Source organism: Pelodiscus sinensis, chromosome 1 (assembly GCF_052426305.1).
Source record: "Pelodiscus sinensis isolate ZL-2025 chromosome 1, ASM5242630v1, whole genome shotgun sequence".
Taxonomy (NCBI): domain Eukaryota; kingdom Metazoa; phylum Chordata; order Testudines; family Trionychidae; genus Pelodiscus; species Pelodiscus sinensis.
This window is the reverse complement of record NC_143052.1, coordinates 111,116,160-111,139,807: the sequence shown is the minus strand read 5'-3', so window position 1 is coordinate 111,139,807 and position 23,648 is coordinate 111,116,160. Positions and strand designations below refer to the sequence as shown.

The 23,648-nt window shown below is 40.0% G+C and overlaps 1 protein-coding gene across 1 annotated transcript in view; it reads right to left on the bottom strand.

The window, feature by feature from the left end:
* CACNA1C (calcium voltage-gated channel subunit alpha1 C) overlaps positions 1-22,818 on the bottom strand; it is a 630,647-nt gene extending 607,829 nt beyond the window's left edge. Inside the window, exon 1 of the mRNA XM_089769299.1 lies at positions 22,118-22,818. Within this exon, the coding sequence (XP_089625425.1) occupies positions 22,118-22,166 (49 nt within the window). The 5' untranslated portion in view covers positions 22,167-22,818. The remainder of the gene's footprint in view (positions 1-22,117) is intronic.
* Between the last annotated feature and the right edge of the window lie 830 nt (positions 22,819-23,648).

Here is a 23,648-nt window from a genome sequence, read left to right as displayed (position 1 = left end):
CATACTCAGAGAGTAGTTATTAATTGTTCACAATCCTGCTGGAAAGGTATAATAAGTGGGGTTTCGCAGGGGTCTGTTTTGGGAACGGTTCTGTTCAACTTCTTCATTAACGATTTAGATATTGGCATAGAAAGAACGCTTATTAAGTTTGCAGATGATACCAAGCTGGGAGGGGTTGCAACTGCTCTGGAAGATAGGGTCAAAATTCAAAATGATCTGGACAAATTGGAGAAATGGTCTGAGGTAAGCAGGATGAAGTTTAATACATACAAATGCAAAGTGCTCCACTTAGGAAGGAATAATCAGTTTCACACATACAGAATGGGAAGCGACTATTTAGGAAGGAATAAGGCAGAAAAGGATTTAGGGGTTATAGTGGACAAGCTGAATACGAGTCATCAGTGTGATGCTGTTGCAAAAAAAGCAAACATGATTCTGGGATGCATTAACAGGTGTGTTGTGAGCAAAACAAGAGAAGTCGTTCTTCCACTCTACTCTGCACTGGTTAGGCCTCAGTCGGAGTATTGAGTCCAGTTCTGGGCACCACATTTCAAGAAAGATGTGGAAAAACTGGAGAGGGTCCAGAGAAGAGCAACAAGAATGATTAAAGGTCTAGAGAACATGACCTATGAAGGAAGGCTGAAAGAACTGGGTTTGTTTAGTTTAGAAAAGAGAAGACTGAGGGGGGACATGATAGCCGTTTTCAGGTATCTAAAAGGGTGTCATAAGGAGAAGGGAGAAAACTTGTTCATCTTGGTCTCTGAGGATAGAACAAGAAGCAATGGGCTTAAACTGCAGCAAGGGAGGTTTAGGCTGGACATTAGGAAAAAGTTCCTAACTGTCAGGCTAGTCAAACACTGGAATAAATTGCCCAGGGGGAGGTTGTGGAATCCCCATCCCTAGAGATATTTAAGAGTAGGTTAGATAAATGTCTATCAGGGATGGTCTAGGACAGTATTTGGTCCTGCCATGAGGGCAGGGGACTGGACTCGATGACCTCTCGAGGGCCCTTCTAGTCCTAGTATTCTATGAGTCTATAATTTAAGCTACTTTTATGGAATTGTGTCTGACACACAAAAGTTTATTTTGCCAGAAAGTTTTGTTTGTACCTAATTATTAGACACATATATCTTTTTAAATAAGTAAACAGAGATTAGTATCACTGAAGTGCTACTGCATATATAGGAACATAAAGAGCAATAATATCTGTCATTACATACATGGTCTCTCTCATAGTCAACATATTCTATTTCAAAATTGAACGGCCAAACTAAAACAATTGAGCAGTGTTGGAAAGAGTTTCAATTGACCTCAGGAGTTTTTGTTAACTATTTCAGGTGATATGTCCTTTAAAGATTACATTTATCTTCATAACCATGTTCTGAATTAGCACAATTCAGATTAACTATTTACTAAGGGCATAATCCAGTAAATTACAATAAAGGAATTATAGTCTCTCAGGCTAATGTACTTTAAGTGGCTCAATCTGCAATAGTGCAAATGATGGATTCCTCTTCTAACCCCTTTCAGTAAGCAGAATGAAGATGACCAATCACCATCAAGGATTTTCCTACTCCCTATGGTTTATTCCTTTGTTTCTCCAATTTGACTAATTCCATTTTGAAAAATCTGGTAGCCTGTTTTACCTCTCTCACCAAGTCAATGAGTACCCTTATCAAAGCTTGATTTGAAAAGCCCAATAGGATGGGAATCAGCAGGGCCCCCACAGGTCCGTAAAATGCAAATTAGCTTATTTGCCTTTCTGTGCTGTGGCTGTGACAATTCACTAAAGGTGCAGCTACACAGTGGTGCTAGCTCAAAATAAGCTATGCAATTTGAGCTACACAAATTGTCTATACAGCACTAATTTCTAAATAGACCGCTATTCTGACAAGTCCCTCAATCCTCATGGAACGAGGTTTATCAGGACGTCGGAATAGTAAGTTTATATTATTTTGATTGCATTTTGTACTGTTAAGACACAGAAAATGTATCCTGGGACGTATCCCGAAATAGCGCCGCTGTCTAGTTGTACCCTAACTGGCTACAGTATACCAGTACCCTATTTTAAAAACAACACTCAGCAGCTCATGAAGGAGAACAAAGAACACCAGCTTTAGGATTATGCAGCGGTAGGAGAGGAAGCACATTACACAATAAATCTGCTGAACATTATGCCTATTAAAAAATGTTCAGGTAGTTGCATTTAAGTAAGACCATTCTCCCAACACAAGGCAAGTTTGTGAAGGGAAAAGGTTAATAATCTGACAGTAATAGCAGGAAAGTGATGGGAGTCTGCATGATTCTACAAATCATTCTACAAATACATTAGACATATGAGGAAGACCAAGGACAAGGTAGGCCTGATACTCAGTGAGGGGAAAAAACAACAACAGAAAATGTGGAAATGGCAGAAATGTTAAATGACTTTATTGTTTCAGTTTTCACCAACAGGAATAGTAGAGATTGGATATCAAACAGAGAATGCCAGAGAAAATGAAGTAGGAACAGATGTTAAATAGAGAAAGAACAGTTAAAAAATGTTTAGACAAGTTAGATGTCTTCAAGTCACCAGAGCCTGATGAAATACATTCTGGAATACCCAAAGAGCTGAATGAGGAGAGATTTAAGCCATTCATAATTATCTTCAAAAACTAATGGAAGACAGAAGAGATTCCAGAGGACTAGGAAAGGGCAAATATTCTTTCAATCTATAGAAAGGAAAATAAGGACAACAGAGGGAATTGCAGAACAATCAGCTTAACTTCAGTACCTGGAAAGATAATGGAGCAAATAATTAAGCAATTTGAAACATCTAGAAAATAATAAGGTGATAAGTAACAGCATGGACATGTCAAGAAAAAAAATTGTGTCAAATAAACCTGACAGCTTTTTTGACAAGATAACAAGACTTGTGAAGAGGGGAGAAGTGGTAAATGTGGTATATATCTTGACTTTAAAAAGGCTTTTAAATACGTCTCGCATAAACAAACTAGGGAAATGTTACTTAGATGAAGCTACTATATCAGAGGTGGTCAAGAGAGCCTCTGCAGGCCGAATCCAAGATGGAGAACACCATTTCTTTTTTTAATCATGGCCTACTACAGAAGCTGTGAAAATTCAAGAGGGGAAAAGTAGCCATAGCTACCTAAAGTTCCTATTGCTAAGAAGAGTCCTTGCATTCATCCCAAATAAGCCTCATGAAGTATTCAAAGAAACCTGAGAACACCAATTATATGTGTATTTGAGGGAATAATTACAGCACCTTTCAAATAAAACTACACTTCTGCTGAAAAAATGCAATCCTCAAAAGAAGAAACTGGATCAAATAAGCATTTCTAATACAAATGACAAATGAGCAAACTAATATTTGCCATTAATATGTGCTGTATATGAACCACACATTATGAACACAGTATATTCCATGTACTTCCTGGTACAAACTCCAAGCACAAATATTCATATATAGATTAACAGAGAACTTGCTTGCTTACATGTATTTTTTCACATCCTTCAGCTAAATCAACTATTCAAAATCAGGAGTTAGCACTCAGGGATACATATCTGGGATAACTCCTTTCATTTCAGTGGAGACCAGGGATTCATGTGGCTTGTTCTAGGATCAAATCTATATTTGATAGACCCCCAGGTCCACAAACTAGTGAATGGAATATATTATTCATCTGCATGGACTTCCTTCCCCTGCCCCCATCAGTGATTTTATAATATGGATAATATTCTTCATTTAATAAGTAATCAAAATATAATTTATTATCAGCTGCCAATAAGTAAAAATAGTCTTTGTTTTATTAAATGATCTCAGAACACTACATATGAAAGAACACAAGACTGAAATAGAGTATACAAAATGAAAGACAACTTGTACCTGTGTGTATATGTGTACACGTGTGCATGGCAAAACAGCAGCTTTTCCTGGACAGCCTCTGCAAAGGAAAAGGCTCACTAGAATTTGATTTTTCAACTGAGGCATGTCACAGACAAAAGGCCAACTTGTAACATTCCTCTTCCTTCACAGAAAGCCATGCCACAAAAATCCTGCAATCCTAACAGAACTGCATAATAAATACTTTTTCGTTGAATTGTTCTGATATGGAAATTTGGCACATTCCATTCACAAAGGCTATTTGAAGCAGGGACAAATGTTTATCTGCAGGTGATATGTGTTTTCTAAATAGTTTAGAGCCTGCAAGTTCGCTGGTTTCTTCAGCTGACAATGCTATTCACAGTTACTATAATCTCTGTGTCATACTCAATCAAGAAATGGAAGCCAGTTTTCAGTGGCATAGGACAAATAATGAATAAAGAACATAAAATGAAGATAGTTGCATGGGCCAACTTGTGGGTTAAACACTGCACATATTTAAACTCACACACTTTAAGGTAAATAGGAACCGTCAGACGATCATCTAGTCTGATCTCCTGCACATTGCGGGCCACAGAACCTCACTGAGGGCATATCTACACTACGGAGAAGATCGACCCTCTGGAGGCCAATCTTCTAGCACTCGATTTAGGGGTCTAATGTAGACAGACCCCCAGTCAAGCGCTGAGAGCAGTACCCACCAGTATCTTGTACTACTCATTCTGCAAGGAGTAAAGGAAGCCGACGGGTAGACCAGGCCCGGCTCCTGTAACAGACCCCTAAGCTCTGACTGAGTTATTGAATTCCTCAAATCATGATTTAAAGACTTCAAGCTACAGAGAACCCACTATTTACACTAGTTCAAACCTGCAAGTTACCTGTGCCCCATGCTACAAGAGAAGGTTAAAAAAATCTCCAGGATCTCTGCCAATCTGACCTGGGAGAAAATTTCTTCCCAATACCAAATATGGCAATCTGTTGGACCCTGAATATGTGGGCAAGACCCAGCAGATAGACATCTGGGAAAGAATTATCTGCTGCAATTTAGATTATATATTTGCTGTTCTCAATTGCAGATCAACTACTTGCCATCGTAAGCAGCCTCATCTTACCATACCTCCATAAATATATCAAGCTCAGTCTTGAAGCCATTTAGGTTTTTTGTTCCCACTGTTCCCCTTGGAAGCCTGTTCAAGAACTTCACTGCTCTGATCATTAGAAACTTCTGTCTAATGTCAAGCCTAATGTTAGCCCAGTTTATAGCCATTTGTTCTTGTGTCCACTTTGGCATTTAACCTAAATAACTTCTCTCTCGCTGATATATTTATACCTCTGGGCTGCGCCTAGACTGGCAAGTTTTTCCACAAAAACTTGCCAGCTGCCTACAGCAGCTTGAATTTCCTCAAGAACACTGACGATCTCATGTAAGATTGTCAGTGTTCTTGCGGAAATACTATGCTGCTCCCATTCAGGCAGAAGCCCTCTTGAGCAAATGCTTTTGCGCATGACGGTCAGTGTAGACAAAGAGGTATTGTTTTGCGCAAAAAAGCCCCAATTGCAAAAATGGCGATTGGGGCTTTCTTGCGCAAAACCGCGTCTAGATTGGCACGGACGCTTTTCTGCAAAAAGTGCTTTTGCAGAAAAGCGTCCGTGCCAATCTAGTTGCTCTTTTCCGCAAATGCTTTTAACGGAAAAACTTTTCCGTTAAAAGCATTTGCGGAAAACCATGCCAGTCTAGACGTAGCCCTGATATATTTATAAAGAACAGACATATCTCCCCTCCCCCTTCTTTTGGTTAGGCTACATAAGCCAGCCTTTGAGTGGCTTCTCATAAGGTAAATTTTCCATTTCTCCCAGTAGCCCTTCTCTGTGCCTGTTCCAGTTTGAATTCATCTTTCTAACAGGGAGACCAGAACTGCACATGATATTCCAGATGAGGTTTCAATAGTGCCTTTTATAATGGCATGAACACTTCTCTGTCTACTCAGCTCAGTTATCCAGCAATACACCCAGGTCTTTCTCCTCTTCTGTCACTTCTAATGGACATGTTCCCACCTTATAGCAAAAATTCTTGTTGTTAATCCCAAAGTGCATGACGATGCACTTTGCACTATTAAATTTCATCCCATTTCTATTACCCCAGTTTTCAAAATAGTCCATCTCTTTTATGATATTCCAGTCCTCCGCCGCATTGGCAATACCTCCTAATTGTGTGTCATCCACAGATTTTATTAGCACACTCCCCTTTTTTGTGTCAAGGTCATTAATAAACAAGTTAAATAAGAGTGATCCCAAGACTAATCCCTGAGGGCCTCCACTAGTAACACTCCTGTAGCCTGACAGTTCATCTTTCAGTCGAACTCATTGTAGTCTCACCTTTAACCAGTTCTTTATCCATCTTTTAATTCTCCTATTAATCCCCATCAGCTCCAAATTAACTACTAATTGCCCATATGGAACTATCAAATTCCTTACATCTACAGTATTTCCTTTATTTAAAAAAGTCAGAAGGAGATCAAATTGCTCTGGAGGACCTCATGGTTCTCCTATGAGGTCCTCATTTTCCAGAGATCTGGAAACCCCATCAACAGTCAATTGTACACAGAGGTCTGCCCTGACCAACTAAACAATGTATGGTACAAGTTATTTTGGCTTTAGTGAGTGAGACCATGGCTTTACACTAGAAATGTTTAAATGAGTGTAATTTGCTAACTGTGTAACCGCTGAAAATTTCCGCAGTTACATGTGAGGGGGAAGCCAGCTCCTTGGAAGCTGGTGCGCCCCGGGAGCCGGTGCGCCCCGGGAGCCAGCTTTTAAGCCGTGCACCAGAGAAAAGCTGGATGAGGCCTGAGCTGAACCTTGTCCTTATAGAATAAGTGTAAGGGGACACTGATGTTAAGGCCTTAAGCGGAGACATTTCTGCATTGAGGGGAGCAGCAGCTACTGGTCACTGAGGTCTGGTGAGCATGATGGGCCCAGACTGAACTGCCTCACTTGAGCAGAAGTCAACCTAGCTCTACCCAGGGAACCGGTGCGGTGGCCCAACTACAGTCTCACAGTCTCCTTGGGCTTGGCCAGGAGAGAATAGTCTCTCTCTGGCTTTTCTTTTTTTCCCCCGAAGTACCAGTGAGTGAGACCCGTTTCTGCCCCCTGATTGGCCATGTGAGGAGCCATGCCAGTGCCAAGTATTTCAGCGAGAGCTTTTCTTGGCACCAAGTAGGGTGGAGAGCTGCCTCCATAAGAAATACTACTGTTCTCTTACTTTAATAGTTCTGGGACAGAACTCACAGCACATTTTACAATGATCTCTTGATTACCATTTCCTAAGCACTGTTAACAGGATGAATGAGGATCATTCTTAGGCATGTGCTTCACACAGACCACACATTTCTTAAACCCCATGGACCACATCTACCACAGAAGAGGGGGGAATCCTCGTAACATTAACTGTATATTTACTAGAGATGAACTATATACAGAGACAAAAATAGTCATTCTTGCTAAAGCAAGGGCTATGGGATGTTCCAGCAAGTTGTCACGGGCTGTAAGAAAGAACGGAGGGTGCGGTAGGTCGGCAGAGCTCTATATTGAGCACCAATGAGGCACGACTCTAGGGGGCACCCAGGCTGACCCGTCGGACGCTGCTATGGGAAAAATCTTCCAGCTATTGTGCATGTGTGTGCATAGATGCCTGACTGGAATAGACATGAACAAGCACTCAAACTAAAAATCTTTGTGCCTCACTCCCATTTGGCAGATATAGATCCCTTGGACTCCCAGCAGCCCCAGGACCAGTCACTCTGGCATGGAGCCAGTTTATCCAGTTAGCTGGGGCTTATACACACTTTTCAACCACATAAACAGTACTGACAATTTAACCCTAACAGAAAATATGGGTAGACTTAAATTATATACTATATTTTCTTCCAAATATTTTCAAGTGTATTTCATTTTACTTATGTTAGCAACTGAATTCAGAGCTTGAGGCTTTCCTTATAATAGATGATGACATTATTAACACATAAAGCAGCAATTGCTGCATTTCCTTAAGTGTCGGGATGCATCAACTCCTGTAGGAAAACCCCAGTAAAATAAGTCAGGCCTACATTTTCAGAAGAGAATTGTGATTTTGAGTCCTCCAATTTTTGGGTGCAAAACAGTTGACATCTTATAGCGGCCTGATATTCAGAAGTTGGTGTTCAGCACTTTCTGACAAGTAGGCCTCTTTTAAGGTGTCAAGGTGGGCCCTCAAAAGCACAAAAACCTGAAGATATAAACCTCACATTTTATATGTAAATAATATTTTGTAATGTTAAGGTTACATAGCTAATATCCTAATGAATTAAGGAGAAACTATATTCTGAAATAATCAGTTTAAAAGGAAAGTGAGTTAAAAGTACTTGCAAATACTAAACCAAACTTTAAATTTCTGTTAATCTTGTTATTTTTGCAGGCACAATTTCCTGTTTAAGTATTCGTCTCTCCTCTCTTGCTATGAAAAAGATCCTCATAAGAAAACTAAGTACAGTAAAACTCCTGATAGTCCGGCATCAAAATGGCAAGAGCCTAGTGAGTGAGCTTCGGCAAAAAATGAGTCACAAGGTAACAGCGGCAGCAGCTGAACTGAGCAAAAAGGGTAAAAAAGGCTTAAAAAAGCTAAAACATTACAGTATACTGTATATAGTATGTACAATAAAAAGGGTTAAGAACACTTCATATACAGTATATAATGTATACAGTATATATATAACCATCTTATAGTACCTCCTGATAGTCCGGCATATCTGATAGTCCGGCATATCTGATAATCCAGCACTACCTAGGTCCCATAGGTTCCGGATTATCGGTAGTCTACTGTATACAGGGAAAATAGTGACACTGACTATACACAAAGTTCCATCAAATGCACAAACTAACCAAATGATAAAAGACATCTTTTTTCTAACCCCATTCTGTTTTAGGAATCTTATTTTTTTACTTAATTGTATAGAAGGTAAAAATATTCAGACAGATAAGTGCATTTGACAGTGTTCCCGTAACATCTTAGATGAAGAAAGAACAAATGGATTAGCAGGCTCTGAACTGGAAGAAAGAAAGAGGACAGATTTTGCCCCAGTGGCTTCATCTCACTTTCTCTCAACCTCACAAAAACACCTCCATAGGTGCTTTTGTGGGATATGACCTTTACAAGTTGGAAGGGGGCAAAGAGAATTCAGTGTTTCTGGAATTGCCCCTTCGCTGAACCTGCAGAAATTTAGTAAGTGAAATTATATTGACTGATACATCAGAATAAAACCCCTCAGCTTGAGTCTTAATTTCAAGAGAGAAAATATATTTTTCCCCCCTTACAAATTAAGTATATTTGATCTGGAATCATTGAGAACTGTATTTTTATAGAGGCACTGTTCACAGTAAAATGTCACTTTATTAAATTATTTGGATATTTTTAAAGCATTTAAGTTTACCTTTAACATGCCCACATTTCTCTGGCATACTTTTGTATTTCTGGTATCCGCTTGGAACGTGTTCAAAGTCACAAAACTGAGCATGTTTAATATCCAGATGCAAAACCAGACACTGACACTGGGCTGCAAATTTCTGCCCTAAATTAGGCACTTGAATGAGAAGGTTGCATCTGCAGTACAGAAATAAAAAAAGTACAAGCAGAACTGTCTGCTAGCATGAGCCATGTCCAATGATAAGAAGAGGTGGGAGATGTTAAGGAGGATCCCTCATAAGCCATGTTATGAATTAAAAAACCATATTGTCTGGTTTGCATCTTAAGTTGAGAGCTAGAATGCATAACCCTGAAACAGTTCTTATGTCACTAGCTATCTATACAAACATTGTTAACCAACCACTCTGACCTTTTCCATAGTGGGTGCAGACAAATGCATGAGACAGTCTTTATAGATTCTTTCTAAAAATATAAATTTCTGTTTATACAAAAGTAGATCCACTGATCATTACTGAATACAAAATCCCAGATCAACCAAAAAACATGGCAACAATAGTTACAAAGCAGCACTGTAGAACTCTCCATTAAAAGTTAATGGGTAAGTGCCAGGTGAACGCTATTTAAGCAGTATTGCTAATCATTGATCAAGTCCTAGCACTTTTAACAGGCCTCAACTCACACTGAAGTCATTGGAAGTTGAAGCTTATCAGCACCTCTAGATATTATATTATTATTTATTAATTATTATTATTATTATACTATGTAAGCTGGAAGGAAACTCAAGAGGTCATCTAATTCCTAATGGGACAGGAATAAGTATAACTAGACCATTCCTGACATGTGTTTGTCTAACCTATTCCTAAAAATTTTCAATGGGCTATGAAATCTGGTTTCCTCTCATAAAATCTTTTTTGTGCTTTTGCCCTTACTATACAGATGTCATGGCAGAGACCAGCTTTTCTGAAATTGGTGATCCTGACCCAAAAGGGAGGAGTTTGGGGGAAGTCACAAGGTGGGTCACAGTATTGCCATTCTTACTTCCTTAGAGCTGGTCATCCAGAGAGTGGCAGCTGCTGACTGAGAGCCCCGCAAGCAGCAGCTCAGAAGTAAGAGTAGCAATACCATGCCATGTCATCCTTACTTCTGTGTTGCTGACTGTGGTGGCTCTGCCGTGAGAGCTGGGCCCCTGGCCCGCTCTGCCACTCTCCAGCTGCCCAGCTCATCCCCACCAGCAGCATCTTAGAAGTAAGGATAGCAGTACTTCAGCACCTTGTAATTCCTCTCCCAACTCTCTTTCGAGTCAAGATCCTCACAATTATAATACCATTACATTTCTGATTTAAATTGCTGAAATGATGGCATTACAAATTTTAAAATCCCATGACCATGAAATTGGCCAAAATATGCCATGAATTTGGTAGGACCTTATCTATAAATGTAGGTTGCAATTTAAAGGAAATTACTTCCAACTAGATCTCTCAAATGTCCCCTTTTATGATGCATCTAGGCCTCTAATGAAAAAAAACATTCTCATATAGATCAGTGTTTCTGAAAGTGTTCCACAGGAACACTTAGAGAAACACTTTAACTGGCCACCCCAGTGTGTTTACTTACCAGCACCGTGGCCACGGAGCCTCACCGGCTCCCAATGGCTCCGTTTTGCTCTTTGCAGCCAAGCAGAGGAGTAGGAAGCGGTGGCCCAGCCCACTAAATAAGTATTTATTCTGATCCATTTTAAATACATTTATTTCAGATTTTAAAATCCAGTCCTGCAGGGAATCTATTCAACAAGTCCCCATTAATGCCTGATCCCTAACTCTCTTCATAGGAGTAAATATTTTTTCAAGTGGCTAATGAAGTGGCAATTTTCAAGTGCTTAATTTGTGATCCCCTCTAAAGGGGCCTGATTTTCAGAAACTGCTAAGCACTTCCCCTGTGAAAAATCTGGCCCCTTTAAGGTATTAAATGGGTATCAAAAAATGGAGACATCTAAAATAACTAGTTCCTTCAGAAAGCCCTTAGTCTTAGCATTTAATGATTTCTCTGTTTCCTGCTGTTTGAACTAACATGAATTTCCATCTTACTTTTTTTGTTGTTTGGGTTTTCCTGTGTGTTTCATTTTTAACACAGAGAAAACCCAGTTATGACGGTTTATGCACTTGCTATATATGACCAATAATCTTCTGCTGTTACTACAGGATCTGTATAGTTTAAGCAACTCAACAGGTAATACCTGTATCCAGTCTGTTCCCCATTCTTATATCTTACTAGCAGATTTAACTGGCATTGCCCAGGTCCTTCAGAGCAGGGTGGTGGTGGTGTGTGGAGCCCAAGAGTCAGGGCAGGGCCTTTGGGATGTGTATGGGGGGGGGAGTACAGGGAAGAGGTGTGAGAGTGAGAGTTGAAAGGGGGGTGAGGAGATGCTCAGGGCAGGGTGTCCCATCCAGCATGGGCCTTTTCTTTCCCCTGACAGCCCCTCCCTGGCCTCCAGAGGCCTCTTTTCTCCCCTCACTCCCTCCTCAGCCACGAGGAGCCTCTTTTCTCCCCCCAGCCCTTTCCCGGCTGCCAATGGCTCATTTTTTCCCTCTTCCTCACAAACACTGTGGCCAAGGGCTAGGTGGGGGAGGGTTTAAGGCAGGGGTACTGGCAGGAAAAATGGCAGAGACCCAGCCCTGTTGGCCACTCCCTTGGTGGTACGTCTGCCCCCAGTGAATACTGTGCAAGGTACCTCCCCATGAAGGCTCACTACCCACAGTGGCCATTCTCAAATCACCTTCCTCTAAACAGCACTTCCCCTCTTGCATGTAATGGAAAACAGACCTTTTCGTTGGGCTTTCAGTTTTCTTGGCTCAACCAAAGTCTGACCTTGCTTTAAGTAGAAGAAACTGCATATGACATGTGGTGGCTTTGGCTCTTATTAGGAGGAGTTCTTCAACAAACAGACTTGTAGATGGACACAGACTGACACACTCTAAAATATATTTGTGACTGTTGCAATCAACCTAAATAGGGCCTAGCAAGACAATACCTGATCAGTACTTATTACAACATTTGGTTTATACAATTTCTAACCTCTTGTTTTTTAGCATATGCTGTTATTTGGATAGCTAAAAGTAAACAGCGCCCATTTTGTCAAGCTCAATAGTTTTAAAAGTTTATTAGACAGAATTTCTGCTTACCATGAATAAGCTAGGAATTTCATTAGATATATTTTAAAACTTGAATTTGGAAATTAAATTTTGATTTTCAAGTGTATTTCATAGTGTATTCGTTCTGAAAAGTACTCTTTTAGACTTTTTGGGGGGGAGTGTAAAATATATTGTTTACCTTTAAATAATTTGGAGCTTATTGTTCCATTGATTTTTAAGTTGAACTGTCCATTTAAATCAATAAGCAGTTCTGCTTTGCAACTCATGGAACAGTGTGACCCAGGAAAATCCTACAGCAAGATTTTATCTTGACAGACAAGCAAATAGTAGATGGGTTATTTTAATCCATTCATTGCTTTGTGGAGTCAAGGACCTTCCTGAATGCCCCAAATTTAAATAATAACCCAGACATCTAGATTTTGCACCTACAATTCTAATGTAGTTGAAAGTGATATAAAATTACATATAGTTTGCACTAGTTGACAATATGAGAGTCAACTCATCAAATCAACTCTACACCTATCTGTTTCAGTTGTCAACATTCAAATAACTCTTGCTTCTTGCGAAAGGCACCAATTTTAAATCAAACCACAAAGATTCTGAGATTGCAAATGCAGAAGATATAGAATATTTAGTGATCCAGACTTCTGAGGCTGCAGATATACTGGTAGAACCTTGTTTAACCACAAAGGCTATCAGACCATTAGACATTAATTACATCCAAATTATAGATATTTGCATGCAGCTCTACAAGGAGAATTTGATCTTTTGAGTACTCCTGTTTTGAGTATTCTGCCAACTCAGCTTATTACAGACGTTTTCAACACTGAATTACGTAGACACCGCAAAGTGCATAAGAGATGGCATATCAGTCTTAACTTTCAAATTCCTGACATTTGTGTCAGTGTAATACCTTAAACTTACTTTAGTTTAAATATATTATGGGGTATATCCAGTTGAAAGAATGTGTTTTAACATGATCTTAACTAACACCTCCTTAATTTACTTAAACTCTATTGCCTACCATATGGATCATAGCAATGCTTCTATAGCTAAAATGCATTAAATTTGTTGATAACAACTAGGTAATAAGGCACATTCCAAACTCAGAATTATTATGGTCAAGAAAACATGAAGCAGAGAAAATGCAGCCAGTATCTGAGATAGATACTCAGGGAGATTTGCAGGGAGATTCAGATACTCTCTTAAGTTTACAAAAAGAGTATGTTTAACAAAATGTGACATGTAATAGGGACATCACATGAACAAAAGTAAAATATCATTTTTTAAAAGGGAGTATTCTGTAAAACTGGCCATGCTGACAAATGGAGAAGACATTTTTCCCTTCCTCCTTTGAAATAAACGATCTGAAATCTGATCAGTACCATAAATGTTCTTCCCTGTAATGCCTGTAAGGAAGAAATGTTGCCTTAATTACTCAGTTAGGCCATATTTACTTTATAATTATAGTGTCGTGTTCAGTCATTTTAAATTGTTTTTTCCAAAATACCCAAAGGCAGCCATCCACATCATGGATTGAAGAATTGAAAAACATCAGTTAAAGAAAAACAAAGCCATTTATAGAAGCATATTTTAAAAGGAAAGGTCCTGTATCTTTTGGAAGTTCAAAACTACAGTCACCAGTTTGTATTTTCATGGAAACAATTAGGTGAGTTTTACCCACAGGATACAAGAGAGCTCCCACAGGACTAGTTATATTCTTGATCTCATCTTTGGATCTGGTGTGAAAATTTTAGGTCCACAGGTCATTCACAGTGGGTGTTTTAGCTATTATTTTGCAGGTTTCAGTTTAGGGGCTAAATAGCTCCCCCACATCTCTACTAACCCATATTTATTTATATCCAGCTCAGGATTGAGCAGTCTTGTGGATTTTTTTCATTTCTTTATTGGTGCTGAGACATATTGGACTTCATTTTCTAGTCAAAGTGTCAATAAGGTCATTGATAACTAATCTCATTGTTTAAAGGTGCCTCAACTACATACAACTTTGTTGTATCCTAGTTGTTTCTTTGCCCAGACATCACTGGAGTTTAATGATGATGCCTTGGACAGAAAGCAAATGTGTCAGAGTAGATAGAAGATGACAGGAAAAGTCATCTGGCGTCCAATCACTTTCTGTTCAAAGGACTGTTTGGAGGTATACAAAAGAGCTGAAATGAAACAAGAGATTTTGTATATCTCCATCCAACTACATTTTGAGAAACTGCCCAGCTGAGCTCTTTCTAGAAGCACTACATTTGGTTAATCCAAACTTGCCTTGCTTCCAACAGTAATTACTTCAAATGAATATTTGTAACAGTTCTTCTTTTTACCTGCTCTGTTTGCAGGTAGTGGAATCCTGCAGGGAACTAACTCACAGATTTCTGCTGGCTTATGGCTGCAGGAGAGTATTGTTGACATCGCCTTGGTTATAATGGTGGTGAAAGTGATTTTTTTAAACAGAGCATGTGCAGGGTCTCCTCTGCAGAATCTTTGAGGAGAAAACATCCTTGAGGTCAAACCTAAAAAAAGCAGCTGGGACTTCAATTTGGTCTATTATTTTTATTATCTACTGTTAAGTATAAAAATCAAATTCCAGCAAGGGAATTTGACCTTTTGCAGTATGTAAGGATTGTGCCAAAATACAGTCTAAGAAAACCACCTGCTTACACTTGTGTGACAAGATTAGTATATTTGTTGAAAGGACTGGCTCCAGATTTGTCACACCATGTCTTTAAATTAGGAGAACATCAAGCTTCCAAGATACTGTCTTCCCTGATGGAGTTCAATATGGTTTCTGGTGAAGATGTCCAGGTTTATGTATCAGAGGGGTAGCCGTGTTAGTCTGAATCTGCAAAAGTGGCGAGGAGACCTGTGGCACCTTATAGACTAACTGAAGTGTTGGTGCATAAGCTTTCATGGACAAAGACTCACTTCGTCAGATGCATGTGTCTGACGAAGTGGGTCTTTGCCCACGAAAGCTTATGCGCCAACACTTCAGTTAGTCTATAAGGTGCCACAGGACTCCTCGCCGCTTTTGCAGGTTTATGTAGGTTCCTACTGTTGCTCATTCTGGCTGATTAAACCCAGTAAGTAACATGGCCATAATTAAACTACTTGCTGGTACATCTAAATCAACATTTTGTCAGTTCATAAACTTGCAGTAGCCCAGCCTTTCCCCTTTGGATTCATCTCTTGGCAATACATTGTGTGCCTTTCCCTTTTTTGGGAAAGAGGATTGTGAAGGTGTTGTCATTTCAGCTATGGGTAGCTCAGATCTCCTGACTGTGGAGTACTGTTGATGGACCTCACAGCCGGGGCTCTGCATCTGTTGATAGCCTGACCCTAGATGGTTGCTATGGCAACCAACACCACTTCTGAAATGATTGGAAATGGCTCCAGTAGTTCTAGTCATACCTGGAAAGCAAGAATTAATTATCAGCAGTGGACAATCATGTGTGGTCAACAAGGGATTGGAATGTGGCATCACTGCACTCTAATTTCTTTTCTATATTTTTTGCTGCATACAGTATGTGCCCTCTTGAGACATCTATTTTAGACATGGATAAAATATCACCAGAATGAGGAGGACAGAAAATAATACATTCTTTGCCCTATAGACCCTGTTAACTCAGATTCTGTCCTGGAAAGGTACTTAGATAATACTGCCGGCTAGATTTATCAGGGGTGACTCATTCTTAACAAGGAAAGACAAAAGCCTTGCTGATAAATAGGGGCATGATTATGAAGGGGCTTTCTCTTCTTTCATGGTCCCACATTATTGAAGGTTATATTTGGAAATACTTAATCATGTTAAGAATTAGGGCATTTATTTCAACAACTCTGTGACAGACCAATGAGAGCACAAACAGATTCTATACATCCAGGTGATATTTAAACACCCAAGTAGTGGATTTTATTGTAAAGCAGACAACCACATGTAAAACATCCCCTGCCTTTTTAAAGGCACACATACAATGGGACTTTTCCAGACAAAGTCTACAGTTAAAATATAAAGTTCAGCTCAATTCTGCCAAGTTCCAGAAAGGACAATATGCCCCCTCTCACTTCATATTGTTCTCTTGTCTCCAATCCGTGCCTAAAAACAATGGCTTTGTTGTGGGGATCTCTCCCATATCCTGTGCAGTGAAGGCCAATATAAGAATTCATTGAGCTCCACAATGACCTGATCTTCCTTGACTGCTCCTTTAGCAGCTTAATCATTCAAGCTAAGTCTACACTGCAACACTATTTCTGGATACCGGAATATCCCAGTATAGTTATCCTGTGTCTTAACAGCAAGTCTGTTATCTCAGTCTCGCTATTCCGACGTCCCTGTAAATCTCATTTCACGAGGAATAAGGGACATTTTGGAACAGCAGGTCATTTCGAAATTTGGTGCTGTGTAGACAGCGCCAAATTACGAATTAAGCTCTTTCACAAGAAGATTGAAATAAGATACGCAATTTGTGTATCTTATTTCAAACTACAGTGCAGTGTAGACGTAGCCTCAGTGGCCCCAACGATTGTTATGCAGGCTTCCTGCTTCTCATGAACCTAAAAACCTTTTTGCCAATATAAAAATTATCTTTATGCAGGTGCTTTTCAAATTCGCTTGACCTGTTTACCTATACGTTTATACATGATTTACCAGCATTTACGTGCCTATTTTCCTCACTAGGGTTTTACTTCCAATTTTTAAATGATACCTTTTTGCCTCTAAGTACCTCTTTTACTTTGCTGTTTAGCCATTGTGGCTGGCTAGATCTATGCTGTGACATCAACCACCTTTGTAGGCACATGTTCAGTCAGCAGATATAGTAACCCTCAATGTGCAGACCTGTTTCTCTGTCTAGACATCCACTTCAGCCTATCACTCCACTCCTTGAAAAAAAAATGCCTGAACACACTTCTTTTTAGAGAGCATTCAGCATAGCTACACAGTTAACCTGTGTCACTGGCCAGGCTTCTCCCCAACTCCAGGATATATACTGCCATACCCATTTTCTTAACAGAAGCCAATAGAAAAGCAGTCACTGCTTACTTTCAGGTTTCTGCTCCACCCCTTTCACAGCCTCTGGCAGAGTCCCAGTTCTGACCAGCCCTGCTACCTCAGAGGGAGTAGCCTCAGGGCTTTTGCCCTGAGCACCTAGCTCCCTTCCTTTGGGACATTGACCACAAGTGTTAGCTCTGTTCCAGCATACCTTCCCCAGAAAATACCCCATCTCAAGCAATTCCTCCTTCAGTTGTTCACAGGCAGCCTTTTATAGGCCCGGGTATAACCCAACTCCCTTTAATTGGCTGGATTGGATTTACTTGCCTCAATCCAAGTGACCTGGGCTTAGTCTGTCAATGGGCAATCACCTATTACAGGTATTTTATGAAACTTTGGCTTATGTCTTAACTATTTTATTTAATATTGTGACAGTGCTTTAATGGCTTGCATGATGTGCCAAGTACTTTAAGGAAGAAGATAATTATTTGTAAATAACATTATTTATTGTTCAGTCACCAGGGCTAGGAGTTGCAGAACTTTGCACTTCAGAACAGCAATTTTGGGTGGGAGGAGTCCTGCCAAAATCTGAAATATCACATAACACTATGTCTCAAAACAAAGAATTGTTATATATTGCACAAAACAGGTTTTCTAATGTTTCCACAGACAGTCCTTTTGCAGAAAAAATAAAGGACAAAATATAGTTACCAGAAACTTAATGAATTAGTTGCTAATCTTTTTTAATTATGGCAGGAGGGCACTTTCATACATGTAGGAACAACTTCTCTAAAGTATAGAAAATCAATTTAGCATTTTGAAAATACGGCAGAAAATTAGAGCAGAGAGCCAATATTTTCTAGCTTCCATCTTCAACGGTTTTGTGTTGTAACATAGCATGAGACAGATTCCAACCCATACAATTAAATTTTATTTTACAGTAAAAATTCATAGGAAAATATCTTTCATCCTTAAGCAGATGTATTATATTTTGCCACAGTACACAACGCATGACCCTAACTTCAGGTCACAAAATATCTATCATATGAGTGTCTTACGGGCTTAACCCTCTTATTATCAATATGTTCCTGGTAAATTGAGGAACTAATTAGTACAACCTTTATTTAAGAAGGCACAGATTCATTTCAAGAGACTATCTTACAAGGAAAAATATTAAGAACAAAATACGTGCAGCCTAGAAAAGAAGGAGGCTACAATAAGACCTAATTATGGTTTTAAAATACCGGAGGGAGTCCCACAACGAGCAAGTAGGAATCTTTTCAAATTATGCAATAAGGACAAAACCCAAAGGCATAATCTGAGACTGACTGAACACTAAGAACAGTTTAGACCTGATATCAAAAATGGATTTTCACTCAGAGGATCATTACTGTGCAGAATAGATGACCTAGCAGGGCGTCTTTGTACTAATGAATTTAATTATAGGATGGATGGATAGATACCTAACTATCAATGCTATATATGGACTTTCTTTCTGAAAACCAAATATTCTTGCTGAGAGCCAAAAGATGGACTGGGTGGACCTGGACTTCTTTCCTGTCATATATTTCTATCTTTCTTTTAGGACTTCTTGACTCCATAGCCCTGTAGTGCCATCTTCTGGAAGAGGCAGTACTTAAACAGTCCAAGTTCTCCCATGTCCACCTTAATAACCCCAACAACTGAACTTTTATTTTTTTAAATAAACAAATAGCAACCACCAGTTTTATTTCCTTTCCTATTTGGCCAGCAAATCTCACCAAGAAAGATGCCCTGCCTCTCTATGCCAAAAGCATAAGCACTGAAATTTAAACTACATGTTTAAACTACACCCGAGACTCAAACTAGGAGTACCAAAGGGCAGATCAATTCATTGTATTCCCTGTGCATTTTAAAGGATTGCAAAATGGATTTCCATTTGATATGGATTTTTAAAATTGCAGTTCTATGATGGGATACGGTAACGATAACCATCTCAGAATACTCCAAGTCCCATAAGTGCATTTGCCATGATGTAGCTAGCTGTATAATTTTTCTTGTGCTTGTTTTTTATTTTCTCCTTAAATAAACATATACTGTAAGGTTACAATGAATAATTGTTATTCAAATATGTGTAGAATATTAAAAACCGAAAAGTACCTAAGCATCAAGAAGCAACAGTATTACTAGCTAAAACAATTCCATTACCTCTTTGGATGTGAGTGCAAAAGTGAGTTAGAAAATATATCAGACCCATCTACATGACTACAAGTTGAAAATATACCATCAATTTTCTCAAGAACACTAATAAAGTTAATACAAGTATATTATAAACCTATACATATTTATGGTTAAGAAACCAGTGTATTCAGAACAAAAATACCTTTGTAATCATTGATCTTCTCTCCCTGACCAAAGGATTTTTTACATTTGTTTAATGAAGAATAGTAAGTAATTTGGCTCATTTGTTATCCAGGCTCCACAGTGTGAGACCATTAGGGTAGAAAGAAAGACAAGTGATATAGCCATAAGCAGAGAGCACCTATGACAAGAAGAGGCCTAGTCATGCCACTCACATTTCTAAGACAAAGTTATATCTTTTATTGGCAGTAACCAGAATACCCTCCTTGCTGTCAACAGTTGGGGAATGTAAAGCTAAGACACTCTAGTGTTCTAAGCCTTATATGAGAAGAACAGCTCACTATCATAGCCCCTGGCTTTCCTTTGCACTCATTTTAATCTTTGCCTTTCATTTTAGAATCAGTGTTTGCTTTAATTACTCCATTGCATGCTGAGACTGGTTTGCTCCGGGCACCGATCTTTGCCACCCATTTTATTGGCTGCAAATCCATCTTAACATAACAAATTCCCTACACTTCAAAATAATTTTTTTAAATGAATAAATGTCAGTTCCACTCCTCTGAGGGAAAGAAACTTCCTTCCAAGTTTGGATGATTTTCTGTTTGCTTTTGAAGTTGTTCTTCCACCTGGGAGCCCTGAGAATCTGAATCCAAAGATAGATGCAAAACTGCTCCTCCAATTATATAATCGCTGCAGTTGATAAGTAGAGAGCTGGATTCAGGTTGCCATAGCGTTAGCATATTGCTGTGAAGGCTGAGCTCTTCGTCCACTTGATCAGCTCTGGCACTAAAGGAGAAATCCACTTCTGGCCGCCGAATGCATGTGTAAAGCACTGGGGCTTACACAAAAAAGAGCACACTTTAGATCGGGGCTGATTCCTCGCCCCGCCCACCTTATTTTGGAGGTGCACTTGGCGGGGGAGGGGGACCTGTTTGTTTCTCTTTCTGAATCTGCGTTTAATTGGGCATTTGGTCGCTGAAACCGACTACAACTCACCCAGATGCACCGTGGGTGTTTTCTCCCCAGCTAAAGGGAGCTACACAGGAACAGAATAACCTGACCCCCAAACTGCCCTCCTCGTCCCAAATTGAGTGGCTCACCAAATAACTCGAGGCGCTTTGGGCAAATCGAGTTATTAAATTACGGTATTTAAGGGGAAAATCCCCCTCCAGCAACAGCAGAAGCAAGTAGGAAAGAGGGCAGCATTTAGAGACAGACAAGTTAGCTTCTGGCACCAAAGGTGTAAGTACGCACCACTAAAACAGAGAAGCTTCCTTATCTGGCAATGAAGGGAGGTTTAGTGGGGATGAAAGAGACGCTGATCACAAATGGGGATATATAGACACCTCGATACATTACTGCCCCCCAAAGACCCCTCTCTCTTCAGGGGAAGGAAATGGCTCTATTTGTTCTGCGATCACAATTTGTGCGTTAAATGCTGCTCGGGAAGGAGAATGGAGGGAGATTGAGAACTTGCAGGTTACAGGATAAAAACAACATCAAGTATAGCAGCTGCCAACGGGGGGGCGACTTCTAGAGTTGGATCAACAAAGTTTTAATATGAGGTAGCTGGCTACGCTTCTTAATTATAAAGGGAACTAACGTGTCTTAAAATCCAAAATTTGGACAATCAGAACACAAGCCATTTGAGAATTCGCTACAAAAAGTAAAACCCAACTTTGATTTAAACCTAATACAGTGCTACATCATATCTTTCTGACACTCTACATCTCCTACATACTACGCGTGTGTGTGTGTGTGTGTGTATAGATATATAAATAACTCCTCATCCTTTTCCCTTGGATGTTAGATTAGAAATAGCCAAACGCGAAAGAGAGGGCTCCCCTTTCTTGGGAAACTGTACTGAGATTTTTGTTTGGAGGAACTGGTATGATATTAACTAGTGAAAAACCCTAATCCAGGCTGTACTGCAAGTAATCTGCCTCTGACACGTAACAGCCATGCTGCACAGCAAAATCACTTAGCCTTCTTCCAAACTGTCCCTTTTCCATTCTTCAGTTATTTTTTTTAAAGGGGGGGATTTGGACAACTTTTCCTTTCCTGGTATTTCTTATGAAACACATGCTCCCATAGGGATTTTTCAGCGGATACTCTAACCAAGATCACTGCAACAAATCTGTCAATGTTATCAGTATGATCGGAATAGAAATTGGTGTCTAGCTGCTTTCTTTCGCTATTCCCCCTTCTCTCGTTGACTCTAGCAGCTGCGGCGTAAACTGAAATTATAGAGAAGATGGACAGAATGAACCCTTTGAAGGAAACCTCAGTCTTACCTTGATGGTTTTCTTCTGGAATGTACATCCTCTTGTTTTCATTGACCATTTAAAATGAGTCCAAATTAATCCCTCCAAATAGCGGCTTGGTAAAATTCAAGGAAGAATGGAGCTGCCGTATTTCCCCTTTTATTATTACCTGATTCCCATTATTGCATCAAACACCAAAAACTGATCCTTTCCACTACTGCCTCCTTTAGTGAAATTGCAATGCATCCTCAGTACATCCGGGCCCCTTCCAAGAATTTAGCACAGCACCTCTGGCTGCTAAACCATTTTAAAAAGAGCAAGAAGGGGGGAAAACGAGAAAAAAAAAGCATCCAGGACCAATCTCAAAGGGTTAAATGTCTCTTGTTTAAATCCATCAGTCACAAGAGTAAGAAAGAGAGGGAGGGGGGAGATGTTCAAAGGTTACTGCTCCTCTTCAAAGCCATTCTGAGCGCGTTCTGTTGGCAGGGAGCTGTTTCTGCAGAGGAAGAGGGAGAGAGAGCGTAATCCCAGCCCCTCACTCCCTCCCCTCCCTCAGCACACTCACTTCCCTCTCGCTCGCTCTCAGACAGACAGACGCACTGAACGCTTCCAGATGTTCCAGCTGCGGCGGCAGCGACAGCACACAGACCCCCGTGCACAGTGCTAGGAGCCGGCTGACTTGATCTGAAAGTTTAACATGCTCGCTCCCCTCACTGCGCCTGCTGAAGCCTTTCTACAGACATGACGTCAAGAAAGCAAGCTGGATCTGGCTGCCTGGAAAAGTGTGGGGGAAGGGGGGGGGAGAGATCAATAGACAGACTGACTGACAGAGCTTGGCGGAACCGAGCTCCATCGCCTTCATTGCAGACGCTCCAAGAATTCCACCGCAATTAGAACAGCTTTCCATTACCCCCTCCTCAATCTGATTTCTCAGAATTGTGAGCTCTACCCTGCGGTTTCACCACGGAATGCATCTGTGATCTGAATTTCAAGGAGGACAATATAGATTTGCGGAGATATTAACGTCTGCTTCATACAACGGCGTTTAACAAAACATCGGAACGAGCTGTGATTACGCCGGATCAATTACAATCAGGGTGCTACGTAACTAAAATACAAACACAATACACCGAGGAGGATGAAAGGGATAGTGAGGGATAAGTTGCACAGACAAGAGGACGCACAGATGTTTAAACAGATTAATCAAGCTAGGATTTTCAAAATCCTTAGTGGAAGCACAACAGTGCTTTGTTGGGGTATCCCACCACTCTTCTTAATTATCCCTGTCATCTAGCCCACTATACTAGGACCTCCACGGAGAACTGACATGACTTCTTTCAAACAGAATGTGAACTGAATACAGTACATGGTAAATGTATCTGGGCTCTCAGAGCTGCCATGTTAAACAAGAGATGCAGAGTTCTAAAATACCCCTCTCAAGAATAAGGCTAGAAATTGTGCTGATTGGGGAAACTAAAATATATGGAGTTGGAGTTTAGTGAACCTGTAGAACATTATGTCCTACATGTAAAACTGTAAATGCAAGATTGTAATAGTTATA